The 18,986-nt window shown below is 36.5% G+C and overlaps 1 protein-coding gene across 2 annotated transcripts; it reads left to right on the forward strand.

The window, feature by feature from the left end:
- Positions 1 to 1,805: 1,805 nt before the first annotated feature.
- LOC113225580 (dopamine N-acetyltransferase-like) lies at positions 1,806 to 14,838 on the forward strand. 2 transcript variants are annotated; one of them, XM_026457909.1, is made up of 5 exons: positions 1,806 to 2,316; positions 6,862 to 6,965; positions 10,586 to 10,763; positions 12,101 to 12,312; positions 14,176 to 14,838. In XM_026457909.1, the coding sequence occupies exons 2-5, from the start codon at positions 6,892 to 6,894 to the stop codon at positions 14,378 to 14,380; spliced, it is 669 nt and encodes a 222-aa protein (XP_026313694.1). In that variant the 5' UTR covers positions 1,806 to 2,316; positions 6,862 to 6,891; the 3' UTR covers positions 14,381 to 14,838. The 2 variants fall into 2 exon arrangements, with proteins under 2 accessions (XP_026313694.1, XP_026313693.1); XM_026457908.1 differs by lacking the exon at positions 1,806 to 2,316 and adding an exon at positions 3,555 to 3,596.
- The last annotated feature ends 4,148 nt before the right edge of the window (positions 14,839 to 18,986 follow it).

Genomic DNA, 18,986 nt, shown 5'->3' on the forward strand with positions numbered 1-18,986 from the left:
TGGTGTTGCTAGGTACTAAATGCCCGACTACGCAGCGCTGTGCTCTTGAGTTATAGATCCATGCCATTATGATGATTATAGATATACGTATGCATTGGCAGTGAAACTCGGATATTATGTAAATACCGTGCGTGTTTTAATTTTAACTTGTTAAATAGTACAGACACAGTTCCTTTGTACCTGTAACTTGAATAGATTATAAGTAGATAAGAGAATTTAGAAAATTAGCTGTAAATAAACATTCTAAATACGCGTTTTAAGTAAAGGAGAACCTTATTAATATTATCAACTCTGTGTAGTAGTGTAGTACGTAAACAGCTACGAAAAGCTCCTTTCGGACTAGCATAAGTCAAATGATAATTATCTCGTCTTGAATTTGTATTCATAACTATAATAATATCTACGTAAGTCATCAAAAAGATAACTTGTGAAAAAATATTTAACATAGTCTTTCATTTTAAAATTGTGGTAGTAGCAACAGCTGAAAGCACGATACTGTTATGTACATTCTATCATGCTTGTCTCCCTAAAGGGTATGCAAGGACTATGAACCCCAAACAGTTCCACAGTCGTTCACTTGTATGTACGTAAACGCTGCCCTTATTCTTCGTCACTTTTGTTTTGATCTTTTTAAGGAACATCCTCAATCTGGTTTGGAGTCATACCGAAGTCGAACTTTTCCCACTTTACCATCGTAAAGAACGTAACCAGTGGATTTCTTCAAAAAGTAGCTAAATCGTTAAACTGTGTAAAATATTTTTATATTGATAATCAATGTTAATCTTATAGTTACAATTACAATAAAATAATAAAATAATTATATTGACTTTTCTTTAAAACGATCCTTTAGCAATAAATGGATTACGAATAATTGCTCTTATCTTTTTTGCAGGCGCTTAGCGTAACCTTACAATAAATGCATGTGACTGATACTACGATCACGCGCCAAAAAAATTACAAGTAGTTACATCGCAACGTTGAAACTGGACGTGTAATCCAGTGCATAGACACACTGGTCTATACTTAGACTACAATTACAGCACAACTCGCAAATAAGTAATAATACTTGTTACCTAATTATTCTTATCGACTTCGCGGCGATTGACAACGATTGAGTTTCCGATAGCTATGATGTACTGGCACACCTAAAATAGCAATGACAAATACATAATGCAAAAACACACTCACAAATCTTTACATAGGTGAGTCGAGTGCCGCGAGTAAAAGATAAATAAGCATAATGGCTATCAGTATGCATATATGCTTGTAATTTAAGGGCAAGCTATGTTAAATTTGCGATTAGGATTTTTATTATTCACCAGTCAGTTCTGCTGGACGGCACTTTCAGCTCGGCTGTACTACATGCAAAAGCTGGACGTAGTGCCAAAGAACTAAAAAAGTTCTGAAATTGTTCACTATGCGTTTTAAAGCTCCTGTTTAAATGGTATAGCCTGATGACAATTGGCGCAGCTGGTCAGGTCAATGTCAATGTTGAAGATAAGTCAGCTAAAAGAAGTTAAACATAATTGGAATTCTTGCCCGTAGATCACGTTTACTAAGTACGTAAACACTTACTGTTTTTCTTTATAATACCGAGCGACACGTCTATCCATGACAGTTGCAGTGACACTCTCAGCTTTAAATCGCATAGATCTTATGGGCACTGCCACTGCGCTCGTCACCTTTAGACTTAAGTTCACATGTCCCATGTGCCTGTAATTTCATCAGCACCCTTCTAAACCGGAACGCAGTAATGTTCATATCACTGCTTGGCGACAAAAATAGGTAAGGTGGCAATACTTCCCTGGACGAACTCTTTCACAAGGACCTCTACTGTTACTAAATTCTGTAGTAGGTATACCATTTTAGCAAGTAATTGGAAGTAAATTATCGTAATCAATCCGTGATACGTCCACTGCTGGACATGGCTCTCTTCCTAAGAGAGTTTCGGCTTCACGCGTTTTCTAAGGGTTTCCCTCCACTGTTAGCGAAAGTTCTGCGAATAAATTACCACAAATGTACGTAATTTAGACATTAATGTCATAGTCACAGGCCGTTCTCCGAGTAGGATCACTGCTTTGAATAGACTCTAGGTAGCGTAGCAAATACTTCGCCTTAAAACTTATTTTTATGTTTCACCGTTATATGATAATATATGTCTACACGGCGTCGCGATGCGTTCAGTTTAGTTGGTTGTGCGATTTGAATTCTATTATACGTCGACACGTGCTAATTTGGATTAGAACATTAAAACTCGATGAAACACAAGTGATGTTTAAATACGACAATACACAAGTACATTGAGGATAATTTGAGGTAAGCATCTTTTGTTTATGGATACATTCAATTTTTCATTGTTTTCTAAATAACCTCTGCCCAAAATTATTTTTTTTTACGTGTCAGTAAGGTCTTCCTCAAGGATGTGTCGGGTCTGGACCAGATGGTATACCCAACTCACTGGAACTTCTGTTATGTCCAGTGACTTACGGACTAAAACGCTCTTAGTTATGTGCTGCTTTGCAGTTAGTTTTTTTCTTTTATGATAATATTACTTATTATTCATATTTTAATTATACATACATATTACAGCAAATGATTTTTTAATTGTGTTTGGTATAATTTCCGTGAATAATAATATTTACTTAAATTTGAAATATACACATTGAGTGAAATAGACTCCTTGCAATCACGGACCTATTGAATTTTATTATGTTCTACATTTTTGAAACGCAGGTAACAGTTAAGAAGAAAAGTTTTTTGACTGTAATTAATAATAATAATATAACGGTTTCTTCAACTTTTATTTTTAATCATTCCGGGAATACAAAGGGAGGTATTATCCACTCAGTGCGTATTATTTCTTTGAAATTTAAGTAAACACCTCTGCCTATTCCGATTTCTGGTAATCCGTTAAATTCTTGTATTGTCCTTACAATAATCTCAGTACAGAGTAGCTGAAATCACCGACCTCAAAGGTTCGTGGAATTTGTCACATCTATTTGCCAGTTTTCATTGAGATCGATTACCGGAAAGTGCGCGAAACCGGATTCATCCCCTAGTTTGCCACCCTTAGAGGTGGAATATTTTCTTCAAATTTAAATGGGACCGCTACCGAGGCACCCTCTTTCCAACAAAAAAGAATCATCAATATCGGTTCACAAAGTAAGTAAGAGTTATCGCGTAACATACATAAAAAACAGTCGATTTGAGAACTTCCTCCTTTTTTGAAGTCGGTTAAAAACTACATAACAAGAACTTTTTTATACACGTCAAAAAAGCACCAAGCCCACAACGACACCCAGAGACAGAATTAAGATTTAAATCCAATTACAGAGGGAGAAACAGTTACCAAGAAACGTATTGTCAAATTTCGCAATTACGATAAATGCCAATAAATCTCATTCCACACTCTACCAGCGGTGTCGGTTCCTGTGGGGCTGAGGACGCTCAATCGCTTGAAGAGACCTAGTAAAAATCGCCGAAAAACCTTCTCGTGCAGGCTAACGCCGGAAAGTTTGACGAGTAGCGAAAGGAGGCCTAGACCCAGCAGTGGCTAATACAGGACTGCAATGAATGAACGAAAATGTTTTTTCTGTGTAGGTACGCCTGGAGTCGGATAATTGCCCTGAACTGTTTTCAGAAAAACAGCTAAACTATTGGACAATAACTGTCAAACTTGTATGTTGAAATATCTACGTATAATTTTCCATAATCCAACACCAAGTACGCCCAATCTTTGATAACGTAGTTAAACACGAGAGACCACACCTACAATGTAAACAAAATACTACACACCACAATACACCAGACTAAATGACTCGTTTTAGTCAAGAGCACATTAAACTTGCCACTTTAGACATTGCAAGGTTCTTAATGCAAAGAGTTGAATTTAAATCTTAATTGTCAAATCTTGACCCTGTACCATACGTCTTTGCATAGCGTTCAAAGATGCATGTTTAAAAAGTGACAGACCATATAATAGCCTAACTTGTGATTATTAAAGACGTGTTTGGCTGTGAATCGAATAAGCGATGACATATGAATAGTCTCAGCACAAAGTAGTAAAAAAACCGACCTCAAAAGTTCGTGGAATTACATCTATTTGCCAAGTTTTATTGAAATCGGTTACCGGAAAGGGCGCGAAACTGGATTCATCCCCTAGTTTGCCACCCTTAGAGGAGGAATATTTTCTTCAAATTTAAATGAGACCACTACTGAGGTGCCCGCTTTCCAATAAAAAAAGAATTAAAAATTGGTTCACAAATCACTTAAGAAATGTTATGTTCTTTTCATGTTTATTTTTCGTTTATATAATAACTTTTAATTGCGGTGCACAGTGGTGCACTTTGTATATGAAAGTTTTTGTAGTAATAAAACGTTATCGCGTAACACACATACAAAAAAAAACAAAAAAAAATACAGGCGACTTGAGAACCTCCTCCTTTTTTGAAGTCGGTTAAAAATACACATGTTTCCATGTACATTATGTACGCAACTGTTCTCCTAAGGGTATAGATTTATGTTACGACATGTTACTGTTCATCCAGTTCCACGTGTGAATACGCAATTATTTGCAGCGACTTTACAATTTGTTGTTCATTATCGTAGTAACATTTATTGTCTTATTGTTTTCATTATTTATTCGCGTAAGTAATGTACATGCATTTGCAAATTAATAACACGGCTATTAGTGTCAGACATCTAGTCACCAGTATTGTTATCCATTTACTTATTGTTTTAAACGACTTCGAAAAAAGGAAGAGGTATGTAAGTCGAAAATCAAAGTATTTATCGCTTCCATGTGTTACACAGATCTTAAAATTTAAATAGTATCAACATGACCCTGTTAGGGCGCCCACAGTGGTGCATTGGCGGAAAAAAATTCTTATGAACATTTATCTAAACAAATTTTACATTATGCATACCGCCTGTTTAAAGGTAAAACCACATAAGTGACATTTCTACAAAAATATATGTATAGTTATGGTAAGGAAATCACTATCTTTCTGCAGGTGAAACTCAATAACAAAAAAGCTATAAACTCAATAAGTGGTTTTATCTGCAGAAAGATGGCGATTTTCTTACAACTGGTACATAATTTGGAGATTTTTTGTGGATTTGTGGAATGTCACTTATGTGACCTTTAAGCAGACCATACAACACCATACACTCCATAGATACAGAAACTATAAAAACAAAATCGTAATAGTTGTACATTACGTAAAAATACGAGACTAAACATATCCGATGTAGACATAACCACACAACAATACTTCTGTATTTTCGAGGTTAATTTTAAATTAAATTGAATAGAAATTTACGATACTTGTGTTTTTTATATTGCATAGAAATATAATCTTTTCGGTACGCAAAATAGTGAAAGGATTTTATCTTTTTAAAAAGAACATAAAATTTTTTTAAGGGAACTTATATAATTAATCAAATTTAAAAATATAATACCTAAACAATAATTGTATAGGTATTATATTTATTATTCCTCAAGAAACTTGTAGGCTACGATAACATTTTTTTATCAAATGCGCTTTTAATTATGATTTGCTGATGTTAATTGATAAATGAATTATTCTGTGATTGGAATGAAATTTCTTTGGGGATTTTAGTGAAGATATTTATTGCCACTACAAATTGTCCTGTTTATAAATTGTTGTTCTTATGTCAGTGGTTTTCTTCAGTTGTAACCACAGACCACAGTGGTTTGTTTTTGGAAACCATAAGGCCTTATTATCAATACACACCTGAAACCGTACTTGAAAATGATACAACCAAATTATATTTTGATCGAGCCATTCTGACTGACCGAACCATCCACTACAATAGACCAAACATCACGCTAGTAAATAGGATTGACAAAACCGTATTTTTAATAGACATTGCCGTACCAAACACCCACAACTTACAGTCTACAATGCCAGAAAAACTCTCTAAATACACAGAACTAAAAGAGGAAATAACCAGAATATGGTAATTAAAGAATGTAGTAATAGTACCAATAGTTATTTCTACCACAGGCGTCATTCCCAAACAGCTACACAAGTCATTGCATTCCCTGAATCTCCCACCAAACACCACTTGTTACAGAAGGAATCCTTAATACTTGTCGCATTGTTAGAAGGTTCTTGCAGACGAAAGACGACGAAGTAAGCTTGTTACGCATCACCACCACCGTCCACATAGACATGCTGCATTTGCTTGATTTCGGTCCGCACGTGTGGTTCAACCCAGCTACAAAAAAAAGCTGAGAAAAATAAAGAAATAATAATAACAATGATAACGGACCTATGTTGTGGATATACCAAAGATTCCCACGAAGCGTTACGTTTCCACATTTATATGGAGAAATGCTATGGAGTGGAATTCCCTACATGCAGACTTGTTCCCTGAACGTTAATAGCTTGGACCTTTTCAAGGCGAGAGTGAGTAGGCATTATTTAGGTGTGCATGCTCCATCGTGGACCTCATCGTGACTTTCCGTCAGGTGAGATGGAGGTCAAATGCGCACTTACAATTGTATAAAAAAAAATATTAGGGGATGAATCCTGTCTATTGTATTTAACCCACTTTCCGTTAATTGATTTCAATAGAAATTGGCAAATAGATGTAATTCCACAAACTTTTGAGATCGTTTTTTTAATTATTTATTACATAATTAAGTATGGTTTTGAATCTCTGCGTTATGTACTCACTGAAACTGAAATAAGTAAATACTGAACACTACCTTTATTGCATTTTATCAAAGTTTGAGTTGAGTTAGAGTCTCTACGTATTTAAAGATGATTAACTTCTCCAGTCGTGTTTTGGCCAATTTACCTACATCTTTATTAAAAGCTCTTACATTTTTAGGTTTCCACAGCTTCAAGTAGAAGTATTAACATGTCAAAACCAGAATATACCATCGATGTGGTGAAAGAAGTCGACGTAAACGACGTCATGGCTTTATTGAGAAGGTAAGTTTGTACTTAACAAAAGGCGAAAGCGGTGGTAGCCATAAAATACGGTGGTAGCCCAGTGTTGGCACGATTGTTTCTGAATTTAGAGGTCGACGAATCCTTTAATAATTTCTAAGTTACGTACATTTGTGAATGTTTTGATAGCTAACTGTATAAATTATAAAACTAACTTTATTGCAACCTAAAGAAAAATAGGTACAGAGATGTGGCTAGCTCCTAAACTAGGATCCCCTGTACTATGGGTAACTAAGTCAGACGTCGAAAAAATCCAATCAAAATCAAAATAATCTTCATTTCATAGGTAAGCATTATACTTGAAATCGTCACATTGGTTAAACTCTACCGCTCATTCGTAAGACAGATTCCCCCGAGAAGAATAAGCAAGAAACTCTAGGGGTTGCTCTTTGTAAATAACATTTGTACGCATTCAACATTTAGAATATATTTTTTGTTTTGCTTTCAAACATCAGAGATCGAGACTACCTCCATGAGCTAAACGGGTTACTACCACGGATTTTTGTCATCCAAGTGCGCAGAAGTTGTATAATAACCTTTAGTATAAAATATTTGTTTCACTATAGTTTTAAACGTCGTGAATAGCAAATCCGTCAAGTGTGTTGCCTCAAAATAAAAATGACTAAGTTTGTTACAATAAACTTATAAAATATGATTGTTAGAACACAAAACAGAGGTGGTTTACATTTAATTTTGGTACATTTGGGTCCAGTTTATAAATAAAACAAAACGGCCTACTTCAGTCCTAACAAAGAAAATGTACTAGACAGGACTTCTGTGAGTCCTATAGGTAGGTTCTAAGAAGCAGGATAAGTTGACGGTAAAGGAATGTTTCGTGATGAAATCTGTAGATATGCGTAAAAAGAAAGTTCACAAATCTTGAAAACGGCATGGCTGACTGTAGTCTAAATCCTCTTCTTATAGTCTATAATAATTTGAGTATATAGTATATAATCAATTTCTAAAATGACGCCACAATGTAAAAACAAGTGACAGTCAGATGAAACAAATTGTATGTATTCTGCAGCCAAAGAGTTCCATTTTCAAATGTTGTAATTACTTATCGAGTTCTTAGATTTTCGCGATTGTTACACATAGGAAATGAAACTATTTTTCCGGATTTAAATCGCGTATATCTGTTTTTTCAAACAAACCGACGTTTCGGGCCCTTTACAGGTCCCATGGTCACGGTTGACTGTAATGTAATTACTGTTGTTGTAATTACTTTTTAAATATTGTTTATGTAAGTGGCCAGTTCCGGAAACTTACAGTGCGCCCATGTGTATAATATCAAGTGGCGGGACGAACTAGTCGTATGCATGGTGGTAAGCTACACGCCTATCCATAACGTTGCAGTGCCACTCAGAGCTTTAAATCGCAAAGATCTGCGGAGCACTGCCACTGCGCTTGTCACTCTGAGACATAAATTCGTAAGTCCCGGATCGCAGTGCTTGGCGGCTGAAATAGGTAGTATTTCCTAGGACGAACTCTTTCACAAGGTGCTCTACTGCTGCTAAAGTGCTGTGTGTAGGATGATGTGCTGTCAACCGTAACCAAATTAAGCCCTACTTCACCAATTCTGCAATACCAAACGAAACAGTTGCAGAAGGACGGTCTCTGAATTGAGAACCCCATAGCAAACTACCGTTAGGAATCTTTGAAACGTCCTACAATTTTGTGTACTTCACTAAATTGATCTTAACCTGTTTACACATGCAATATGAGTTATGACAACAAATTAATTTTCACAATTAGACTTGCATCCTCATTAGCCAACCCGTTCATTGTTTTGTTTTGGCTCTATTACACTCTTCAACAAGTTTGCCAGTGCACAATCGCCAGTGGCTTATTATTATATGAGGCTTATTTAAGTTTCAATTTATTTTACAACATATCGTCAACGTATCCGCGTATGTATTTTTGTATTTCAATGGCTACGACTCTCATTTTTGCACAGTGAGCTTCAACTTATGTTGTCTACGGACTGACAACAATAGATTCCCGTAAATCACGCTAATTTGGTTGCCACGACACTTACGTGGCGTATTTGATTGGGCGACTAAATTACCGAAATGGAGACTCATAAACAAATGCTAGTTACGCGTTATTGCAGTGTCCCCGACGATATCACACTCCTCAACTTATTTCCAAGGCGGCACCACACTCTGATTTGATGAGCCACGAGCGACAGGATGAGCCAATATAAGAAAGTATTTGAACGTGATTTGAACTAATGATGACAGTTAGTTTAATTGTAAAAAAAAATCATAACTCTAATTTTACTTGTCATGTGGCAAAACGAGAAAGTTTCAACTTTTCCCGTAATATTTTCCAAATGCGCTTTAGACGCTTTCCAGAGTCGATATGTAGTTTTGAATCTTGGACACTGTTATAATTGGAAATAACGTAGGCAATTAATTTCGTGTATTGATTTTTAAGCAGGTATACGGTAATGATAAATTTATAAGCAGTGAAAATGGAAACTGAAATTCACAGTAACCATCACCATTAACAGAAAAAGGGTTTAGATCATAGTCCACTGGACTTGTAAAACTTCTTCGACATGCAGTTTTGATAACGGTAAATAAATAAATAAAATGTAATTTTCATCACGATATTTTCCTTCAATGTTAGCAAAGAGATATTGTTATTAAATATTCACAAATCGATACCTACAACGAACACTACGCCAACATAATTTTTGGACCTGTCCTGTTTTTATTTTGTTTTTGTTCCTTTTTTCACAAAATTCGTTTTTTTGTTTCTTTTTTCAGAAAATTCTGGAAGCATAGTACTAGTAAAGAAATACTGCTGTTTACAAAAATAACAGAAAATGTGCAAAAAAAATGAAATTTGCGTAGTGTTTATAGGAGGTATCGAAATGTACGTAACTTAAAAATCAAAGTCATAGGTATATTTACCCGCCGCCACAGGAAGTCGAACCGTGGACCTCATAATTGAGAAGCAACCGTTCTCCCACTAGGCCCCAACGCTGCTCGTTAACTAGCAGTAGCTTTTACAATAAATGTAATATAGTGAACTCAATTTATAATGAAACCATTAATACCATTGACATTCATCATTTTACACTTTAAATTTGCTACATATGCTATTGTTACTTAGTTTTCTTCAACTGTACAAAAGCAACAGTTGCGCAACCGTGTCCGGGCAACATTATCACATTATATGGAACAGTAAACGTATTTCTTTTAAATCAAGAGGTAGCGATTTTTAAACCAAAGCCTTATACGCGATTTCGATCCGAGAAGAAAAAATATAGTTTCATTTCCAAATACATATCATTTTTTTATGATGCCAATGTACGAAACGAACAATTCTCGCGCGTAGTGGTAAGCGACACACCTATCCTATATGATAAGACACTGTGCCAGACATAAGTTTACAAGTTCCATGTGCCTGTAGTTCCACCAGGATCTACGCTCACATTACCGCATGGCGGCAGAACCAGGTAAAGTGGCAGTACTTGCCTGGACAAACTCTTTCACAAAGAGCTCTACTGCCACCGATGTCATGTTTCCATTCGGTCATGTGACTTGGTATAAGTAAAGATCACGTGACTAATGTACCTAAAACGTTTGCAGAACATTCTACATTGACGAACCTTTAAATGCAGCCATAGGACTGTGCACCAACAACCCTTGTACGGAACTAGAGGAATACTGCAAGAAGTCCATTCTGGAAGGACTATCTTTTAAGGCCATGGACAAGGAAGGCAATATTGTAGGTGTTTGTATTAGCGGAGTCGACCCAGTTAAAGAGGTGAGATAAGATTCATAGTCACTTCAGATCATCTTGATAGATATGTATATTATTATGTAGGTATAAAAAGATTAGGTTAATAGAGTCAATTCCAAAACTCGGTGATCATTTAGTTTTTCAATTAAAATGCTTATTTATTACAGGTAATCTCATCGAGTTCATGGATTTTCGCGATTGTTACATAAATAGGAAATGAAGCTATGTTTTTCGGATCTAAATTGCGTATGGATATTTGTTCTTTCAAACAAACCAAACGTTTTAGGCCCTTTACACTTCTCATGCCGTCGTCAGCCAGCTGTGACCATAGGACATGTAAAGAACCCAATGATTTGTTTAAGAAAACAAATAATTGGGATCGTTCAAATACGCAATTTAGCTCCGAAAAAAAAAATAGTTTGTTTCGTATAGACAATCCTGTTTCTGCAACTATAATTACTACAGAATTATAAAATTCTTCTTCAATAACATATTATTAGTAAAAAGAAATTCACTGGAAAAAAACACCGTTGAATTTATGTTTATTTGCGATTCTTTCTTTTTTATACACACTTACGGAATTTACGGATAGCTATCAGACTGTACAAATATCTTATCGTAGTGTATATATCTAATTGATAATGACTTGGAGAGAGATTATTCACTGATTTTGGATTATATGTGATTTTTTAAAGCAAAGCAATAAACTTTGATGTTGATATATGAAGTTTATTAACTATTACAATGTTTCTGCGCGCGATTGCGTTTTTTCAAACGCTAGCTAGGAAAAGGTTCTTGAAATTCGAACGTGACGATGGACTGTGGTGCACCCAAACTTTCTTTCGATGAAAAAATAATGGTACATTCAGCTACGCGATTTGTTGTATATTATTTATCTAATACAAATCCGTTGGCATATTTTATTCTTATCGTAGAAATGTTAGCCTCCTTCACTTGCTCAGGTTTCAATACAAGCACTCGCGTTAAACAACAACATTACAGCCCTGCATAACAAATAACTGTTTTGTTGATTTTATCGAATATCATGATGTTTTCTTCGGCTTATAACCCCGTAAGTGAAGCTTCGTAAGTCTCTCACAGGTGTCGCTTTAAGTCTAAAAAACCCAATGCCCAACCCAAAATATAACAAACACAGAGACATTCTTAAGATCTGCTATCTGTAGCTTAGTTGATAGAGAGGTCGCCCTGCTTTAACACGAACGCAGGTTGGAGTCCTGCCAGGTCAAAGGAATTTTTCTTCGTGTTCGATCTAATTATGATAAACTTTTGATTTAAATAATTATAAAAAATTTTGCTTAACATCACATTAAACTAATTGTTTTTTTTAAATTTCTTTCCAGCCAGACGACGGAACAGACCTGCGAAGTCAAGCAATTAACTGTAAAAATCCAAAGTTCCAGAAGATTCTTTACATTTTGGCAATGAGAAATGAAGGTGCTAAGTTATGGGAGAAGTACCCCAATGAACAGAAATTAGTTGACATTAAGGTAGCCGGTACAGACCATAGTTGGAGAAGAAAAGGGATTATGAACAGGCTGGTCGAAGAAACAGAGTATGTATTAGTAGAATACCTATGAATCATAAAAATGTTTAGTCAAACGCAAAGAGAAGTCACTACACTTGCCGTGCTTTCGGGTTGAGCCAGTCAGAAACCAAGCTCCGGTCCGCGCAGTAGGCGTCGCGTCTTTCGAGCTATTTTTTTGTCGTTCTTACTGCATGGATAATAAAGTTTTTCCTGACCGACTCAAGCCGAGCCTACACATAATTTAACATCAATTAAATGTCTGTCTGTTTTTAACCGACTTCAAAAAAAGGTGGAGCTTCACAATTCGACTGTATTTTTTTGTATGTATGTTACCCGATAACATTACAATCTAACGTAAGCTTATTATTTGTGAACCAATTTCGGTGATTCCTTTTTTGTTGAAAAGAGTGTACCTCAGTCCCCTTGGTCCCATTTAAATTTGAAGAAAATATTCCACCTCTAAGGGGATGACTCCGGTTTCGCGAAGTTTCCAGTTCGCAGTCAGCAGTAGAGTTTAATTAATATGACTATTTCAAGTGTAATTTGCTTACCTATGAAAATGTAGATTTTCAAATTGGAAATTTTTCCATGACCCAACACTAGTTATGACAATCTAGACATATTAAATAATGGCGACGGGTTAGTCTTTGGGATATTTTTGTTTGTTTCCAACAATATTGCGGTTGTGGTTCGATAACATATGCGGTCAACACAGGATGAGAATCTACCGAAGAAACAGATACGAGGGGCCTAATTTCGGTCATAGCTGCTTATTGCGTAGTTTTTTTTAATATAGTACCATGTAATGGGACGAACAAGTCGTGCGCCTGGTAGTAGGCGACACGCCTGTCCTTCACAGTTGCAGTGCCACTCAGAGCTTTAAATCACAAAGATCTGAGGGGCACTGCTACTGCGCTCGTCACCCTGAGACATAAGTTGATTGAAGATAAATCCCATGTGCATGTAATTTCACCAGCACCCTTAACCCTTCTAAGCCGAAGTACTAATGCTCACATTACTTTTTGGCGGCAGAAATACGTCATATAATAATAATAATAATAACGCACACACTCAACATAGCCCCGCACTAGGGAAAGCCTGTATCGCGGGTGCCATGGAGACACACATTGACAACCACAAATTACATCCAAACTCACGAGAGAAATAAATGTAGGTCATACAAATATTTCTCCCCGCTCGGGAATCGAACCTGGGACTTCTGCGTGGCAGTCCAGCATGGTAACCGTTCGACCACGTAGGCAGTACTTATTACTTATATACATATATGTAATAAGTACTTCCTTGGACGAACTCTTATAAGGAGCTCTACTGCTACGAGTTGAATACAACATGATGAATATTATTTCATTTAGAAAAATAATGTCGCCTTGTTCAATGCATATTTGGTTCAATTTACAAAGAACTTGCTGACACAGAATCAAAAAACAAAACGTTCAACAAAGCTTTTAATAATAAATATTTAACCAGGTGTAATGGATCTAAAACATTCGTAATTTCAACCCATAAGCACTAATAAGGAAACAACAACAAAATCAAATTTATTTCTTATAAGTAAACCTTAGCAAGCTCCTACCTACATACATACCATCACGCCTGTCTCCAACTGGAGTAGGCAGAAATCTCCATTTACTACACTTCTTTTCGTCTCCTGCACTGGCCTCAGTCGCCTCGTACATTATTTAATGACATCTCCAAATGTGTATATAAGTGTGTGCATAAAAGTTTTACTAACTCGTTGAAAAATATAGAATATCTAAACCGTCGTTAACTACGAGTACAATTGCTAACCTTGCGTAGACTGACAGAAATAACTCAGTGACGTACCCGTATGGAACAACAACAATGAATAATAAAGTGTTCTCTCTTTAGAAAAGCAACAAAAGCGCGCGGCATCAATATCCTGAGAATGGACACGTCGAGTTACTACTCGGCCAAGTCTGCGGAGCGCCAAGGATTTACACAAGTGTACAGCGTGCCTTACACGGAGCTCAAAATGGACGGAGTACCCATAATCGTACCGGATCCCCCGCACGTCGATGACCGTGTTTACGTTAAGATTTTAAATAATAATTAAAATTAATAAGGGTAATAGTTTTATTACGACGTAATACTTAATATCAGGTGCGATCGAGCCAAGTGTTCGTCTATTTAATAATAAAAAAATGCATTCCTCGATAGCCTTCTCGCATTACAAATTCAAAAGAATTTGAAAATGTTTTCCGTTCACTGTAGTCGTTTATTTATATAGAGTCACCTTTTTTAACGCGTTTAAGGAGAGTAACAGCGTTTACTAAAATACATATATATTTTTATATACAAAATAAGTGTGCATTTGACCTCCATCTCACCTGACGGAAAGTATCGATGAGGTCGACGATGTAGCATGCACACCTCAATAATGCCTATTCACTCTCGCCTTGAAAAGGTCCAAGTTATAGGTTTCGGGGAATAGGTCCACAGGCAATCCGAATATCAGAAGTGAACGTTCACGGTGAAAAAAATCTACGGGTTTTAGAGTGTGATTTCCAAGTGCTTTCTAATAACGCACACACACTCAACATAGCCCCGCACTAGGGAAACCCTGTGTCGCGGGTGCCATGGACACACACATAGACAACCACAAATTACACCCAAACTCACGAGAGAAATAATTGTAGGCCATACAACTATTTCCCCCGGCCCGGGAATCGAACCTGGGACCTCTGCGTGGCAGTGCGGCATGGTAACCGTTCGGCTACGGAGGCAGTTGTCGCTGCTGTTTCTCCAATTCTCCATAAAGGAGTAAGTATCAACGTACTGACAAAATTCAATGATTTCCACGCACACATTTGTAGACATTACATTAAGGCAGTTCGGTGGATACCAGACGCCGACGCATTTGTTATGAAATGATACAAGTACCTACATGTCAATGCCATTGAAGTTTGTTTAATGATCTCCACACAGATGGCTTACATGCCATTATGCGCAAGAAGGCTGCCTCACTCATGATGCGTGTGCGCGGCAGCGCTAATAGTCCATGATTCTTTTTTGTTAGAAAGGAGGTACCTCAGTAGTGATTTCATTCAAATTTGAACAAAGTGTTCCGCCTCTAAGGGTGACAAATCAGGGGATCAATCCGGTTCATTGGATTTCACCCACTTTCCGTTAAGCGACTTCAAAAAAACTCGGCAAAAGACGTATTTTTTTTGTAAAAAAGTTACAATTGTTTGAGTAATTCAATACTGCAACAACAACTAAAAAAAGCAACAACTGCCATAGCCGTACTTTCTTTTGTACAAGAATGTTGACGGGTTCAGCCGTCCGTGATAGATAAATCATAAATATTATAAGCACTACGGCACAAGGTAGTGACATTTTTGTTTGCGGTACTATTTAAGTACTCTCCATGAACGGGTTAATTTACTAATTGAATTGTTGTTAATTAGTTCTTTGTAATAGATCATTAAAATAAATATTAAAAAATTTATTGTATTTTGAATAAAAAAACCAAAACCTCCGTGGTCGAGCGGAGCCAGTTTTCATGGTGTCGCCATCACTGAGGAGCTGGATTCGATCCTCGATCGGAACAATGTAGAAAAACTAGCTTTTCTAAACTGTTTCGGGTCTGATTGTTTGTGATGCCGACGTTGTTTTTCCATAACACAAATGCTTTATTATGAAGAAGAGGAATTGTTGCCTGACACGATGTTTTACTATTATGATATTATTATTTTTTTTTGTGAAGTTACTCCACTAGTCTGTTATAATTATTAATACAAAGATCGAACACAGAAAATTCTTTCGATTCGGTTGGATTCGAGCCAGCGTCTTCAGCAAAACATCGTGAAAGTCAATAAACTTCTTATTGCAATTAGTAAAGCGACATATCTAGTCAGTCGCTGGTAGCTGTAAAGGTACCTGGCTGTGTGAAAAAAAACTTCAATAGATTTCTCACAGATGGCGCTACGGCAAAAAATCGTTAAAAAAACCAAAAACAAAGATCTGCACAGAAAAATTCGTTGGGTCTGCTGGTTCGTTCCGCATAGCTTAGTTGGGAGAGCATCGGCCTGTTATGCTGAAGACGGTGGTTCGGATCCAGTCGGATCGAATGGATTTTTCTGTGTTCGATCTATGTATTAATAATTATAACAAGTGCTCTAGTTACTTACTTTGGGATCAGAGCAATGGTGGTGTTGTTGTTTAATATTTAAAACTATAATAAAAAAGTTTAAATTATGAGCAAAATCGTGAATCCCGAGAGGCCATGACCACGGCCAGTACAACCTGGCCTCAGAAAAATAGGTAAGTAAATGTGAAATACCTATTTAAGTGTTTAAATACATATATATATTCCCATTTTCAATATTTGTACAAACAGCAACGTGTCAAGCTATATATCGACGGATCTTGTTGCGTTGCATAGTCGAACAAAAGTGTATAACTTGATGCGCTGTTGACTGTACAATGCAACGAGAAAAATGTTTAAAATCTGCTTATTCCCAGTCGTCACCACTGGCTTTGCTCTCACTGGCGGCAAATGGGAAAAAACCCATGTTACCAGGTGGTGACATGGAGATACAAAGATCCGTTGTTGCCACTGGCGACAAATAGAATTTAAAATATCCCAGTAGTTGCCAGTGGTAACAAATGGAATAGAAAATCCCTATTAATATTTGTTTATTGCCTTCATCGAAAGGAAATAAAATAAAATTCGTGTTTAATGATAAAAATACAGATAAGATAGCCTGGACACTATCTGTCCAGACAGGCAGATAGTGTCCAGATCTGATGTTTTTTATCATTAAATTATATAAATTATATTATATAATATTGTCACCACCTGGTAACACATGGGAGCTATGTTCCCACTGGCGACAATTGGGAAAAAATTACTGGTTTAATGGGATTATGTACCGATAAATGTAGTGAACCTTAGGCTACGCCGTAGTCAAATCAGATAACACCTATTTATCCGTTTGTTTTCAATGACGCCACGTTACAACTACATCGCACTTAGCAACGATATTGCTGCAGCGATTTACAAATTAGAAACTGGTTTCTTACCACGGTATGTTCATTTTTCTCCCGATATTTCGGAATCCATTCTCACGAGTTGACTGAGAAACTATTGCCAACTGATCGGAAATATTATAATAAGTGCAAACGTAGACACTTTTGGTTGCCGACACAGAACACCAACACAGGAAAGCGTGGTTGGTATGTCCGGCAACCGCACACACTACTGCCGGTTGCTACTTGTAGGTGGTCTGGCAACAGTTCGGTGCTTGAATTTTAGAGTGTTCCGTCGGTGCCACGATGGATGTTGACGAAGAAACACATACGTATTTGGCTTATTGTGCTGATTACACGTCGGCACAAACGGGATCGCTGTCAATACTTGAAAGCAATTCAACCATGTCAGTTTCTAGGTGCTGTCATCGGACACTTTTTGTGTCAAGTGGAAGCAACTGAAAACAGATGTGTCCGAAGCGCGTATAGTGGTCGATTTCATATTCATAGTATGAAAATAGAATATTCACCACTAGTTTCCTTTTATCCGACATAAAATCGTAGTAAGAAACATGTATCTACTTGGGAACAGTCGTCGGGACAACGTTACAACGGTATCTCTTGTAAGAATTGGTCCTAACCCCATGCTTCACAAACTGCCACATTAGACGTTTTTCTTATAACAGAAAAATGAATGCTTACCCTAATCGTATGTCGATCTTTTACACCCCCGAGGCAAAAAGAGGGCAGTTATAAGTTGGACTGACTGACCTTAAAGCGGTTTATCTGTATTGGAAAGCTAGTATAATCTGGACGGTTCTTAGCTATGTTTGATGAACATCGGTTCCGTTGTCTAAAAATCCAGCTCTTAATTAGTTAAAAAACCGACTTCAAAAAAAATTAAGAGGTTCTCAATTCGACTATTTTTTGTGTGTATATTACGCGATCACTCCGGAATCTGTGCACCGATTTCGATTATTCTTTTTTATTGGAAAGGTTTTATTATTTACTATTGGTTCCATTTCAATTTGAAGAAAATGTTCCACTTGAATCCGGTTTCGCGGACTTTCTGCACTGGCAACAAATTGCAATAAAACTTAACAAATAAATATAACTCCACGAACTTTTGAGATTAGTTTTTAAAAAAAAGACAAGATTCACTTAGTGTTTCGTAGGTCTCAGTCATAAAATGGATATATTTTCTTTTTTCATTAGTCTTCCGATCGACTTGAAATTTGGTGTACCATTACAATAATAATATATATAACCTTTTATATAGATATAATATAGATATATATAATATAGATAACCTTTTTTATAACATCAAGTAACGGGACGAACAATTTGTGCGCCTGATGGTAAGCTACACGCCTGTCCATAACAGTTGCAGTACCACTTAAAGCTTTAAATCGCAAAGATCGGTTTCGGACTCATTATATTGGTCTCAACGAGTTGTTACCTGACGGATAGTCACTTTAATGACTATTTAGAGTTTAGTGTTTTGTATCGTTTATTTCCAGTAGTTTCATGTCTCATGCCACGTGGAACAATTGCAACCCAAAAATTCCATACATCGGAACAACTAGTCGGAATAAAATTAATGTTTTTAGCTTTGTTCCCGTTAGTTCCATACATAGAAAGATTCCTAAAGGTGCATATCATGGTTGTTTCTATCATTTCTCAAATGC

The sequence above is a fragment of the Hyposmocoma kahamanoa genome, unplaced genomic scaffold (assembly GCF_003589595.1).
Source record: "Hyposmocoma kahamanoa isolate Upper Pololo Valley unplaced genomic scaffold, ASM358959v1 168, whole genome shotgun sequence".
Taxonomy (NCBI): domain Eukaryota; kingdom Metazoa; phylum Arthropoda; class Insecta; order Lepidoptera; family Cosmopterigidae; genus Hyposmocoma; species Hyposmocoma kahamanoa.